We start from the raw sequence: 15,558 nt of genomic DNA on the forward strand, positions 1-15,558 counted from the left end.
GCAACAGTTTCCCACGGTTCCTGACATGCAATAGTTCCCCACAGTTCCTGACATGCAACAATTTACATCTTCTAATGGCATAGTATACAATGATGACATGTCCATGAGTGGTTATTCAGAGAAATATAAATAAAAGTAGGCTGAAAGAGCTCACAGCTGGATCTGATAAGAGTATTCTAAATGCCTCGCCCTGCCGCCAACTACCCCCCCCCCCCCCCCCCCAGTATTCAGCGAGGCGACATGTACCCATTACGACATCAGGCGTATTACTCTCGCGTGAAAACACCGTCAGTACAAGTACGAAATAACCTTGAGAATGTCAATGCTCGCATTTCTACTATTTAACAACAACACTACAACAATTATCATGTTTTTTTAAATATATTTAAGGGTGGCAATAGCAACCCAAACATCTCCACTCCCACTCAGGGAAACATGAACAGAAAAATGAAAAAAGTATCAATTGCCGGATGTCATGACAGTGAAATCAACCCTGCGTTGTCACGGAGACCAAGAGTAACCAGTCTAATAATGTATTTTCAAAGTTACTAAATAATAACCAAACAATGGACTGGTGGGCGAGGTCAATAAGGGACTAATCTAATAAGTAGACACGTGCCTGATTAATCAAACACACCGATTCTATCAACAGAATTGTTTGACACAAAACAAGTTTTCACCTCACTGACACTAAATGGAGCGAAACACAACTAAAATAAAACAAGAAAAACAGAGAACTATTAAAGGTACCCACCCCCACCCTTTAACTAGATGATTACTTCAGGCCCCCACGCTCGCTTAGACACTTACCTAATTTCTACCGCTGGGACCGCTCCCAACAGCGCGAACTTGAGGGTCGCCACCCTTCAGAGCCACGCCTGAAAGGTCCCCGAGATCCATCCTCCGAGATCTTCCGGCGTACACACGCGGCGACTCCGTAACCGCACGCACCGCTCTGGCGGTTTACCGAGGAGTCATCATGACTAAACTGGTTCCTCTGGGTGTTACCAGAGGGAAACCGGCGACTGGACAACTCCTGTGGGATTATGCCGACAGGTCTCTTGGGCAACTCTGTTAGGACTGTGCCGACAGAGTTCCCGTAGCTAGACGACTCTTCTAACGTGCTCCGAAAACTGGACAACTCCTGTGGGACTATGCCGACAGGTCTCTTGGGCAACTCTGTTAGGACTGTGTCGACAGAGTTCCCGTAGCTAGACGACTCTTCTAACGTGCTCTGAAAACTGGACAACACCTGTGGGACTATGCCGGCAGGTCTCTTGGGGAACTCTGTTAGGACTGTGCCGACAGAGTTCCGGTAGCTAGACGACTCTTCTAACGTGCTCTGAAAACTGGACAACACCTGTGGGACTATGCCGGCAGGTCTCTTGGGCAACTCTGTTAGGACTGTGCCGACAGAGTTCCCGTAGCTAGACGACTCTTCTAACGTGCTCCGAAAACTGGACAACTCCTGTGGGACTATGCCGACAGGCTGCTTGAGCAACTCTGTTAGGACTGTGCCGACAGAGTTCCCGTAGCTAGACGACTCTTCTAACGTGCTACGAAAACTGGACAACTCATGTGGGACTATGCCGACAGGTCTCTTTGGCAACCCTGTTAGGACTGTGCCGACAGAGTTCCCGTAGCTAGACGACTCTTCTAACGTGCTCTGAAAACCGGACAATCCCTGCTGGTCAGGATACGGCTTGCAACTGTTCTCTCCCTCCGCTGTAGCTTCACCGTCACCGACGCCGCCAGTCTCACCGTTGCCCCTTACAGTGCTCATGTCGGTGCAAACCCCAATGTGACGGACAACTTCGCAAACTGTTGGTAGCGCCATGTTACTAGTGGAGACTCGGTAACCGCACGCACTGTTCCAGCGGTCTTCCGATGTTACGCCATAACCGGAATCCCTTTTCCGACGGTCTGCCGCGGTGACACCACAACTGGACGCTTTCTCCCGGCTGTCTTCCGCGGTGACGCCAGCCAGATCTGCATGTCCGGCGGTCGGGGTGGCCCTAACTCCAGACTAAACCGCCACCCGCTGCACGCGAAACATACCGACATAAATAGAACCCCCATGGTCCCGCTCAGTGCTCTCATCGGTGACCATCCGTGGATCCCGGACGACTTCTGAAGCTGTCGGCAACGCGAACGGAACTGCGTTATGCACGTGGTCGGTATGCTGTATGCTTCCCCCCTCGAGGCTTAAAATCTGCCCATCAAAAATAATAGTGGCCTCTGCCATATTGATGATTGCCCTGCCCGGATTCATCAAAATGTCGAAACCAAGTAGCATACGACATCTGTAGGGGCTACATACAAATGCTGCTGATACCAGTAGTTACCAATCTTTAAGTTAACTGGGCCTACGACAAAACCCTGCATGGGGGCATCCCTTCCTGTCATCAACTGCTTGACATCACGCTGCTTGGGAGGTGGCTGCTTCATGGCCTTATAGACCCGATCTGAGATGAGGCTGACCTCCGCTGCCGAATCAATCACTGCATCAACCGTTACGTCACTTACTTAAACCTTCAAACTGAACTGCGCAGCTGAACCTAACTGGTTGACGCGACCTACTTCCGGTCTACTCTGCTGCCCAGCCGCCTCGGTAACTGACAGCGGAATCGACTCATTGTTGGCCACGGACCCGGCGCCCACACTACAACCACACCGGAAAAGCTCCAAATCACCAAACAAACACGATATGCCCCGCCTCGCCATTAAGGGATACTCGCCCCAATTTGAACCATACCTGCCTCGCTTCGATCCCTCGGGGCGGACTTTTGAATTTGGGTATCCACTACGGTACTTGTTGTTTTGCCGGTTCTCAGCGCTCCCATGGTAAGAATTTGGGCCGGATCCCCTTTCGTCGGCATGTTGGTTACGATGCCCACTTGGACCGCCGCCACCCGTAACCTCGGGACACCTAACATGGCGTTGCTTGTTGAACCCCAGGTTCTGGGTGCTGTCTTCATTGGAACCTTCGGCCGCATACTCGCCATACAATCTCTCGCCTCCATCGGAACGGAACACCTGAACCGGTTGTCTGACGCGAGAATCATCGTCCTGGCTCCCACAAGAGTTCGACAATCGCTCCACAGAACCTAGTATTCGATCGACCACCTGGGTCAATTTGTCGACCGCCGATCCACTTACCGTACCTGGAAAAGGTGCTCTTCTCACCTCGTGAACACACCTCGACTCTTCTCGCTCACCGTTTTGGCTATCCATCGGAGCCGCGGCGCAAGCTAACTGAACATGGCTATATATCTTCATCATGTTCATCGCATCTCCCATCGATGTGGGTAACTGCAGGCTTACATGCTGGCCGGTCTCCTTGTCAAGCAAACCGTGACAAAACTTCGTCACTGCCTGTTCAGTGGCGTACGCATAGGGCAGATCACGAAATGCCGTTGTTGCCAGCGTAAGCATCCGATCGGACCAATCGTCCAGGGACTCTCCTACTTCTTGTTGGACATCCTGTAAACGACCCTGCGCGGCGGCTTGGAGCTCCCTGGCACCAAAGCGCTCCTGAAGCCGCTGCATAAGCTCGGCGAAAGGTAACGTCTCCCTTCCTTCGGTCAGTAATGCATAAAAGTCCACCGCTTACCAGTTAAACACCAACCAAGACAATCACAGCATTCTTCGTCAAACCAATCTTGCATTCTAAGGTAACGCCCAAACTTCCTCTTAAACAACAACCAATCGCTGCACCCATCAAATAGCAGGCTATTTTGCAGCTTGGTCAAAACATCCCGATCCCGCTGGGTCGGGGGGTTTATTGGGACTGGAGGGCTTGTCTCAACGGGGACACAGTTGGGTAGGGCAAGGTTACCTGCAACGGGTGGATCGTTGGGTGCAAGGTCATTACCTACTTTAGGTAAATTGCTGGCTACTGTGAGATTACCTACCACCGGTAGGGTGCTTTACACGGGAACATTACTCACAACGAGTTGTTTGGCATTGAGAAGCCACTTACAACATGTTGGTTGTTAGGCATGGTGAAATGGGTTGGAAAAGGACGCATTATAGGAGCAGGAGGGCTTCTAGGGACCCGAAAGTGTCCCAAATATTCTGCGGACGTCTCTCTAAATTGTGCTGGCACGTTGTAATCTGCCGCGCGCCAGGGGCTATGCGCTGAAGGGGCCATGGAGGAGGCCTCTGAAGTAACCGAGCGATAAAGGCTACTTTGCCTAGGTCGCATGATTGCCCTTCCAGCCCTCATCTGGGGCAAACCTAACGACTAGGGCGGGGCGGGGACGCTTGATGCAACATCAGACGGTATCGGCATGCCTGTCACCGCCACAGGATCTGGCTGAAACAACAGACGCTTGGGGAACAATGGCTTTGCAAACAGGGGAAGGAAATCGCTCCATATTCCCGGGAACTCCTCCCATCGTGTGATGTCCGCCTCTAAATCTGATATCTGAGAGGCTAGCTCTGCCTTCACCTGGTCCTTGTTTAGGTATGGCGTGCTTACAAACATTGGCTCTGGGGCCCTGGACCTACTTGGGTGTTCTTCTTCCGTTCAACTGGCTTGGGTCACCGCTGCAAGCATTGGATTTTCAGCAAAATCCAACTGGTCTAACTCCCTCTCACTTAGGGGCCGCCCAATTAGTACCTCAAAGGTGTCAATGTCTAAGTTACCTGACCCTTGTCTAAGTTGGACACTGATCCGCGCCAATTTGGGTCCTATTCCGGAGATCAACATCAACGTTTGTGGGGGGTTGAAATTTACCCGTACAAGACCCGGAGACATATTTCGGCTACTCATTTCTAATGCAGCACAGTACACAAAAAAATGAAGAAACACAGCACGCGCCATAAAAATAAGTCTATTAATTTATTTCAAATTCAATGCAACAATTAAATATTATTTGCAATAAAACAAGGATTTCACCATATCCATTACACCAATCCAAAACAAAACACTACCCAACCAGCGCTGCTCTAGCTACGCCACAGACGGACTTGCTCATAAACCCCGATTTCTCGTACTCTGTTTACATTTTGAACAGCGACGCAAACATTGTAAACATTCAGGTCAGCTAGTGCACTTAAACTACTCCGCACCAATAATCACGAGACCTCGAATGCAGACAAGGGTGGTTTTCCAGCAGTAAGACCACGTGGTCACCTTGCAACACGTCTAAAAATAGACGGCTGGCGCGTTACACATGTCTAGCATAGACCACTTTACGGATTGGAAAAATATACAAACTAAATACGATTCGTGGTCCAATTTAAACACAGGATGCCGACTTTTGCAAAGAATGAGCCTAACCGTAAAACACAATTTTCACTTATCCCAACTTCTAGACACCATTGTGGTGTTTATTTAGGTTAGCTCTTCGGTGGGTTTTGCCTAAAATTTCAGCAACTACTAACAACGACACTTGTCTTATACACTCACATGAGCATCGACTGTAAACCTTGTCAGGATGGCAGACGTCGTGCTCGGCAGTACACACTTCGAGGGAAATACTCGTCTGCTGTCGTCGTCGGCTGCACACCACCGATCCTCCTGGGAATACCTTCCCCACGCACAGGCTAAACCTCCAGGGCAAGACACTAAATCACAGGTTAATACTTACGTCACAGGCTTACACTTATCCTCCTGGAAATACTTACCTCAGGGCATCTATCCTCCTGGCAATACTTACCTCAGGGAACACGTCTGCACACGTTCGCGGACCGGGCAGCAAGAGAGCATGGTCATCCCATCAGGCATCTGCGTCCATCCGATTGCCTCCACATCATGCAGCATGGTCCCGTCACATGAACGACGCAAGCTGGGTACCACTCTGCAGGGGGGCGTGGTACCGGATGTCACTGGCACTACAATGTTTTCATTGTTTATGTCCTCGTGTTTCGTCGTTTTTCGTGACGGACCATTTAAACTGATGGGCGACAATAAATGAAAGACTGCTTTAACCTAAGGCATACGAACGCGTATAAAAAAGACTCATTCAAAATAATACGGGCAAGCCAGTGTTGAGTCAAATTTATATTGTTGTAATTGCAACAGGTAACACCGTTCTTACATGTCGCAAATATGCGTCTTTTTCGGTGTACAATAGTAACATATATGCGACTTTGGCACAAGAGGGTTATACTGTGTACTATTTTTTATGGGGGACCTGCAGTGCATGGCAAACTTTTTGCCAAGAGCTGGCGTGTCCGTCTGAGTGATCGACAAGAAGAATGAAAAGAAAGTACCGGTAACCCTAGAATATTTTACGGTTTGAAAATGCATGCAAGAGTTGCATTTTAAGAGCATTTATATATAAGATAAAGATTCGCTAATTACAACACACGCTGTAAGACGTATCAATTTGTAATATGATCCCATATGTCATTCAAATGATTTGTGTAAGTGGTATATATGTATAGAAACAGTTTTATATATTTGGTGACAAATATTCGATATATTTATTATGTTTATGCATATATTTTATATCCTCTGGTGGTCTTGCCTAATATTTTAATTTTTATAATTGCACATTAAATAATGTTGTTTTTGTGTGGAAAAACGAGCGTTGCAGAAGATGTATGCTATTTGGTGTATTGGTTTGTGATAAAGGATGGTTAAGGTAGTGAACAGTCGGATAGTTAATACCTTTAAAGTGGCAACCCCTGCTTTTTCATTGGGCTGATTTTTGAACGCAAATGTGTTTGTTTTACATACTGGAAGCAAACACATACATTCCACCCTCTGCGCTGAGATTTGATTAGTTTCGAGCTAAGCTGGCATCAAATCTATGCAGCCATTTCACATCCCGTCTTTTCAAATACTATTGATGTGATAAATGATTTAAATTATGTTCTTTGGAGTTATGTTACATTATGACTGTTTTAATGAAAAAAGTTACATTATGTGGAAAATAGAAAATAGTTTAATAAAATTAAAAAATAAACTGTTGAAACTAGAATCCCTTTCCGAAAGGATTGTTCATTGATTGCGAATGCTGTAGTTACTCTTAAACCGTATTGGGTAACCGCTGCCAGGACTTTGCGTGCATTCAACTTAATATTCACAATAATTTGGATATTAAACCTCTATGATATTTAACGCAACGACATGGCGATAACATCGACCTTTGTCGTAAAGCGTCAAAATGATCGAGATGTGCCGAGGTAATACCTTTCTAAATAATGACATTAAGTAACCTGATATCGATTGTTCAATATAGTGAGCATAAATCGAGTCAAGTTGTTTCAAATACTGTTATTAGAGATTAGGCAATTGGAACGTGTGATATATTTTTTTACACTCGTGAATTTCTTACAACTCTTAGAATCTGTAAATGAACGGAGTCGTATATTCTTGAAATATTAAACACAATATTTACATTTCTAGTTTCGTTTTACATTTGTTGATTGTGTGACAATGGCGGAGAAAGGATCAGATTTATTATATGACTTTTGCTGCAATGTGTGTGAAGAGAAAAATGTCAACAAGGAAGCCATGTTTTACTGTCAGAAGTGTTCAAAAGGCCTTTGTGAAGACTGTGAAGGGCTCCACAAAATGTTTTTTTCATTGCACATCGCTTATGAGAAAGGAGAGATTAATAAATGGCCTGCTACAACAAAATCATTTGATGATTTGCAATTTTGTCAACATCATTCTGATCGTCTGATAGAGATGTTTTGTGAAGATCACGGCAAATTATGTTGCGCCATGTGTCTCTTCCATGAACACAGGTAGGCTATATCATTTCTTTATAACATGCACTTAAATGGTTAAAACATTTTGTAAGACCAACTCGTTCCTGTAAAATAAAACCACTTAACAATGATATAGTACTTTATTATCAATATCGAAGATAAAGAAAAAACTTATTTATTTAAATATAGACTTGCATTGTCGCACGTATCGTATGTGTATGTTCCACTTTGTTAATGATGTCGAAATTGGAAACTCATGTTCAATTAAGATACTTTGAAATCGATTTACATTAACTGTTTAATTACAGTTCTAATTGCATACACACATAACGGTAAGTTGATAATAGCAGTCATCAGATTATCAAAATTTGTAATTAACACGTTAACACGTTATGCAGTTATAATGTCGAAATATAATGAAATCATCTGTCGTAAATATAAAATACATACCAATAGAGTTTTGGTATTTGTATGCTAAAGAAAGATTTAAAAGAAACAACCGTATTTGAAGATTTTATTTTTTCAATATGATTAAGATTATCTATACTTCTATTTTTATTAAACAAAGAGCACATCATATTATCGTGTCACCGTTCTGGTTACTTTACAATGCAATTTTGGTGGGTTATTACGCCAAATACCAAACAGCAACAATCTAGATTCGTAAAAAAAAATCAAAACTGATGATAACAGAATCAAATATATAATTGAACAATGGATATTTCTTACAAAAGAAAATAAGACAAATTTCACTTACCTGTATGTAAAAGCCCAAATATGTGTACCTCCCTTCGTCAAGTTTTCACTACTCTATAACGGTATCTATGCTAAGTAGATATCTCCAATTGTTAACTATCCTTGTTAATCTATCCTGACCATTTCAACTAATTTTGGTCGCAACTACCCGAATTTATAACTCGATTTAATAAGCAAGAGATATTTGTAAACCATGTATGACCCTACCCCGACTGTCTGCCAAGGCGTCTATGAGACTTCGACATAAAACTTCTTGATTTGTAAATCATAAGGGGCCAGCCTTCGTCAAAACTTTCTAATACACCAGTTTTAATGATCGTAAGTCAAAGCTTTCAAACGACAGTAAGCGGAAACGAATTTGCTGTAACATTCCCTTGCGACCTTGATCTTTTACCTATTGACCTCAAAATCAAAATAGCAAACCTATTAAGATGAGCTTAGGTCAAAGCGCTCTCTTGATATAATGAAAAAACATTGACTTTGACTCGGTTACCTATAATCAAAATGCGTCTTTTTTCAGCCATTTAACTAATTTGCATAGTCGTAGGTTTAAGCGTTCTGACAAAATAGTGCCAAAACCAATTTCCTGGTACATGACAATGTGGTCCTAACCTTTGACCGAGTAACCCTAAAATCAAAAGCTGTCGTCGTTTTCCCATTTACTGTGACGAGCCCCTTGACCTGACCTTGATCTTTGACCTATTGACTACAAATCGATAGTCATCTTTCTTCTATTTCAAGAAACCATTTAACCGATGTACATGGTTATAGGTACATTTTTGTAAATGCGACATCTATAAACAGCGCGAAAACAAAAAGTCTTCGTACCGAGAAACCGACCTAGCGACCAACCGACCTAGCGACCGACCGATGCAAAGGTGCAAAGCAATATACCATGCATTTTTGAAGGAGGCATACACATGATGTTGCTAGTATATGAAAACGGCAGGGGGTGGGGGTGGAGGCTATTTTCTCAAAAGAGCACTTTCGACTTGCAGTATTTTACAAAACGGCACTTTCGAGCGAGCGGTCGTATCTGGAATGCACCCTGTTGCATATTAATTTGTATGTTATTAATAATTGTAGAATATATTATTTCCATTATTATTTTAAACCATGCAAATAATATGTATACAATAAGGAATACGTTAATTAAAATGTAATAAGAGATTTATAAAGTATAATATGTCTAAAAACCGGGCAGGGCGGGGCCTCGGAAAGTGAAGGAGGGCATGGCGGAGCGCCCCTCCATTTAGACCTAGCTGGAGCATTGACACACATTTACAAATTATGGAACAGAACATTTCAGAACATGCACATTCTTAGTATATAGTATTTTGCAGAAAACGTTTTACATCACTTTCAATTTGTATTGTAAAATAATAATGACATCATTCCGAACCGTGGCATAGATCAACAATATTGACCCGGCACTCTTAAACTTCACTAGCATAAATTATACGCTTGCAATGTTAGTGCACGTCTTGCACGAGTGTTATGAGTTTATAACAGTCTGCTGAGTGATTTACGCTTGAATCGGTTATAATAGCTTCCATGTGATGCTGTTGCGGTAAATTGGTAAATTGACAAAATTGAAAAAAGTTGTTTGAGATTGGCAAATTTTCGTTTTAGTTATCATATTTGTGAGGAAACAGTATTACTAAACATTAGCCATAGTCCAATATAGCCATTATATATATCTTTTTACGATTTGAAAACCTAAAATTTATAAAGCGTTGCAACGCGAAACGATTGAATTATTTGGAGAGTTCTGTTGTTGTTTAAATTTACGAAACTACGAAGATTGCTTATATAACGTATACACTGTATATCCGGCGGAATAGCCTCGAGAGCTAATGCGTTTTTACTTCAGACTAACTTCAGGACTCCGGCGGTCACTGGTTCGAGCCCTGGTACCGGTTACTTTTTTTTTCCATTTTTTAATTTTATTCTTGATTTTTTACTTGACCTTTAAGATCCAATGTTTACATTTATCAATATAAAGCATTTAATGAAAAACTTCACACGTATCTTTTGCACATTTCGTTCAATGAAGTAACACACAGGTTAATTACGTATTTAAGGTATTTAAGGTGTGTATTCGTAGTCTAGCAAAATAATAATTTTCACAAAAAATGGTATATATTGAACAAAATAATGTTAAACGTATATTAAAACAAGCGAAATAACAACCAGGACTTAGTAAAATATTCAAATATCGGCTCATTTAAATAAAATCTTTCATGGAAATCAGTGAATTAATAAAGCGTTTGTATCGTTTTTCATCGATATTTTGGAAAAAAAGTATAATGTTAATGAACCTGTCTCAACGGAAAGGAGTCCTTATTACGATAAAACATATAAGCTTTTGCAAACCGCCCGACGGTGGTAGCAAGAACACCGATTATCAGCCGCGTCCGCATAACATTCTTAACGTCGCAAAAATAGCAAATCTATTTGGCTTGAAATTTTTCGAAAAACTCATACAGTATCCAAAAACGATAAGAATATGCTTTTAGGAAATAAGGCTCATGGAAATTTCGAAGCCTGTGAAACTTTTCTGTCTTTAAGTTTTCACTAAAGTGTTATAATAATAATAATAATTATTATAATACGAGTAAAACACACCCAATACGAACGCAGAAGAGTATCAATGTGTCTACGAACAACTTCTGCGTTTCCATGGCGACTCTAGTATGACTGTTATACGTCCCATGCAAGTTCACGTTTCTATCGCGTTACTGCAGTGTTTATGCTGTCCTCATGGCGATCTAGCAAGCACACCGTAAAGCATGTCCAAACAGTCGCCGTATTTTCACCACCTTATGGTTCTTTGCGTTTGAACGCCGTCTTCTAGTTTTCACGAGGACCCCACAGCGTCTTTGGCGATCCTACCGAGTCATTAGGCGCCATTATTACGCAGTTAGAACGCAAGTCCGGTGTGACGGAAGTATACGCGCACAAGACTCTGCTATTACAATTTCAGAGTTCAATACCCAGTGAAGGCAACAATGTCAATTTGAAATTTTTTGTAATGCTTATATTATTTGTTTCAAATATTAACTCTATTGGTAGCATTTACTCAATACATTAAATCAAAGTTTTAAAAAGGTAGACAGTCTGTGAACAACTATATTTAATATACCCAATCAGTAACACGCTGTTCTACCAGTGACCGACGTTTTTGCAACTTATAGTATAGCCGCGAATTCATCCTTTAACGAATACGTATTGTATTACAGGCCCTGTGTCAAGCTGGTGATGATAACAGAAAAAACACAAGCTGTTTATGATGCGGCGGACTTTCATCAAATTTCTGCAAGTATCAACGATGCCCAGCAAAAGCTTGAAACTGCAATTGATGATACACAGGAATTTCTGAAGCAACTTCAGGATTCGTATGAGAAAGCTTCTGAAGAAATAAAAGGGCTTCGTCAGAAAATAAACGACATACTAGATGAATTGGAGAGAAAAACAGTGCATTCGTTAGATAACATGCTGCAAAAATTGAAACATTCTTTACAATCAAATGAGGAGAAGTGTTTTAAGGCTACGGACGGTTTCAAGAAAATAAGCGATGCAATTAAAAGAATTAAAAAGGATCCAAAGGATCTGTCATTTATAGCGTACCAGAAAGCATTGGAAATGGTTTCACAAGCTGAGAATCTGTTAAAGACATTGATTGTTCACAGGGGCTCTGTCGTGACGTTCAATAGCAACCCGAGTATTTATGGTACACTATCAGGTTTCTCATCTCTTGGAAATATTGAATGCGCTGAAATTCAGCCGGAAAAGAGCAAACACATGATACTCGAGTTTACGACTAAATCACTTTACAATATTCGAATAGCATCTGACAGATTTCAATGTGACATCAGAGGCATATGTGAGCTACCTGGTGGAGACATTCTAATCGCTGACCAAAGCAACGAGAGGGTGAAGTTGATTGATGCTATGTACAAAGTTGTCGCTCACCTTGACATGCCTACTTCGCCTTGGGACATGTGTAGTGTCAGTCCTACTGAGGTCGCTGTTGCAGTTTCAGACCGGCATAACACCAACACTGTCCAGTTCCTCAAGGTCAACAACAGGAAGATAGTTAAACAAAGAGTATTTACGTTCCCACATCACTGTTATGGTATTTCTCGTTATAAAGAGCATCTGTTTATTTCATCAAGCACTGCCTTATATAAGTACACAATGGACTGTCAGCTTGTGAAGAAGATCTATAAAGAACCTTCAGATGATTACTCTGGTATGTTCGATAATATATAATAAAAACCTGAAATATAGTTATTAAAACCAATACTTTATAAAGGTAGCGTATATTTTTTAATATAAAAACCTTCTATAGACTAATACACATCTACATTGAGCATTTGTTTATCCCAAATTATCAATCCAAAATGAATGTTCAGAGGGATACAGATCGTATCATACTTTAATCACTTAAGTTACTTTTTATTACAAAAAAATATATACAAAAATGTGTCGCATTGATATAAAGAATAAAATATCAGAATAATGCATGAATTTCAGCACGATGATATTGAACGTATTTAAAATGATATAAATACAACGAGGGTGATTATCAACAAAATTAGTTTATTTTCTTGATTTGTTATGATTTATTATGCTTTGCACCTGCACGTTGGTTGGTTTTGAGAACAATTGGTTCGTAGTCCATTTAATTTCCGCACGATATCCCGAGACCGCTAAGATCTACAATTATCCAAATTTGACGGCTGTTTGCCAAGTAGGTAAGGTAAACGCCTATCGATTTGGAGGTCAACAGAAGGAAGGGCAAGGTCAAAGTTGCTTAAATAGCCATAAAACATCTCTAAAATATACGTTCAGTTGTGACTTTACACCATCGCAACAGTGGACTTTTTATCCCTGATGATTGGACTTTATGATACTGCATGCTCTGAATGCGTTCAATCAAATAATCATGCAGGCTATAAATTATCTTTGATAAATGTTGATGTTCACAAAAAGTTATAGTCAGATAAATTAAACATACTTAGTGCCTTTAGCTAAGATTATGCGGAAACAATAAACAATAAATCAACACAATATTGATGGCAAGATTTTTTATTCTATGATGTCAGTAAAATTCACAAAACAATCATGTCTATTTTGCCTTTGTTTATTGATTTTATTTATTATAATATATTCTTAAAGAAGTTGGCATAAAGTCTATTTATTCCGTACAACAACCTTGCTGCACGTCAGGGGGCATACATGTTTTGCAACAATCACAGTGTATACTTATTGTTTCGAAACACGTTATAATATGACAGAATTACACCATGATATGTACTGTCTGACACTAAAAATCGTAAGAACTCTCTCCATGATTTGTGCTGAATGAATCTCACCATGGTATGTACAGACCTAATGTCACCACGGTATGTACAGTCTGAATGTCACCACGGTATGAACCGACTGAATGTCACCACGGTATGTACAGTATGAAAGTCACCACGGTATATACGGTCGAAATGTAACAACGGTATGTACAGTCTGAATTTCACCACGGTATGTACGGTCTGAATGTAACCAAGGTATGTACAGTCTGAATGTCACCACGGTATGTACTGACTGAATGTCACCATGGTATGTACAGACTGAATGTCACCACGTTATGCACTGTCTGAATGTCACCACGGTATGTACAGTCTGAATGTCACCACGGTATGTACAGTCTGAATATCATCACGGTATGTACAGTCTTAATGTCGCCACGGTATGTACAGTCTGAATATCATCACGGTATGTACAGTCTGAATGTCACCATGGTATGTACAGACTGAATGTGACCACGTTATGCACTGTCTGAATGTCACCACGGTATGTACAGTCTGAATGTCACCACGGTATGTACAGTCTGAATGTCACCACAGTATGTACAGTCTGAATGTCACCACGGTATGTACAGTCTGAATGTCACCACGGTATGTACAGTCTGAATGTCACCATGGTATGTACAGTCTGAATGTCACCACGGTATGTACAGTCTGAATGTCACCATGGTATGTACAGTCTGAATGTCACCACGGTATGTACAGTCTGAATGTCACCACTGTATGTACTAACTGAATGTCACAATGGTATGTACAGTCTGAATGTCACCATGGTATGTACAGTCTGAATGTCACCATGGTATGTACAGTCTGAATATCACCACGGTATGTATAGTTTGAATGTCACCATGGTATGTACAGTCTGAATGTCACCACGGTATGTACAGTCTGAATGTCACCATGGTATGTACAGTCTGAATATCATCACGGTATGTACAGTCTGAATGTCACCATGGTATGTACAGTCTAAATGTCGCCAAGGTATGTACAGTCTGAATGTCACCACGGTATGTACAGTTTGAATGTTACCACGGTTTGTAGAGTCTGAATGTCACCATGGTATATACAGTCTGAATGTCACCACGGTATTTATAGTCTGAATGTCACCACGGTATGTACAGTCTGAATGTCACCACATTATGTACAGTCTAAATGTCACCATGGTATGTACAGTCTAAATGTCACAATGGTATGTACAGTCTGAATGTCACCATGGTATGAACAGTCTGAATGTCGCCATGGTATGTACAGTCTGAATGTCACCACCGTATGAACAGTCTGAAATCATCACGGTGTGTACAGTCTGAATGTCACCACGGTATGTACAGTTTGAATGTTACCACGGTTTGTACAGTTTGAATGTCACCACGGTATGAACAGTTTGAATGTTACCACGGTTTGTAGAGTCTGAATGTCACCATGGTATATACAGTCTGAATGTCACCACGGTATTTACAGTCTGAATGTCACCACGGTATGTACAGTCTGAATGTCACCACATTATGTACAGTCTAAATGTCACCACGGTATGTACAGTCTGAATGTCACCATGGTATGTACAGTCTGAATGTCACAACGGTATGTACAGTCTGAATGTCACCACGGTATGTACAGTCTGAATGTCACAACGGTATGTACAGTCTGAATGTCACCACGGTATGTACAGTCTGAATGTCAACACGGTATGTACAGTCTGAATGTCACCACGGTATGTACAGTCTGAATGTCACCACGGTATGTACAGTCTGAATGTCACCAAGGTATG

General features: G+C 41.6%; 1 protein-coding gene across 13 annotated transcripts in view; it reads left to right on the forward strand.

Moving 5' to 3' along the window:
* The window catches only part of LOC127872852 (E3 ubiquitin-protein ligase TRIM71-like), a 101,828-nt gene that overhangs the window by 57,277 nt on the left and 28,993 nt on the right, over positions 1-15,558 (forward strand). Inside the window, exon 4 of one of the 13 annotated variants that reach the window (XM_052416281.1) lies at positions 12,508-12,682. The exons of 8 other annotated variants lie outside the window; for them this stretch is intronic. In XM_052416281.1, the coding sequence (XP_052272241.1) occupies positions 12,508-12,682 (175 nt within the window). Of the gene's footprint in view, positions 1-12,402; positions 12,683-15,558 lie in introns of all 13 variants that reach the window. 4 more of the 13 variants (XM_052416282.1, XM_052416280.1, XM_052416286.1 and 1 more) reach the window with 4 other exon arrangements.

The sequence above is a fragment of the Dreissena polymorpha genome, chromosome 3, assembly GCF_020536995.1.
Source record: "Dreissena polymorpha isolate Duluth1 chromosome 3, UMN_Dpol_1.0, whole genome shotgun sequence".
Lineage (NCBI taxonomy): Eukaryota > Metazoa > Mollusca > Bivalvia > Myida > Dreissenidae > Dreissena > Dreissena polymorpha.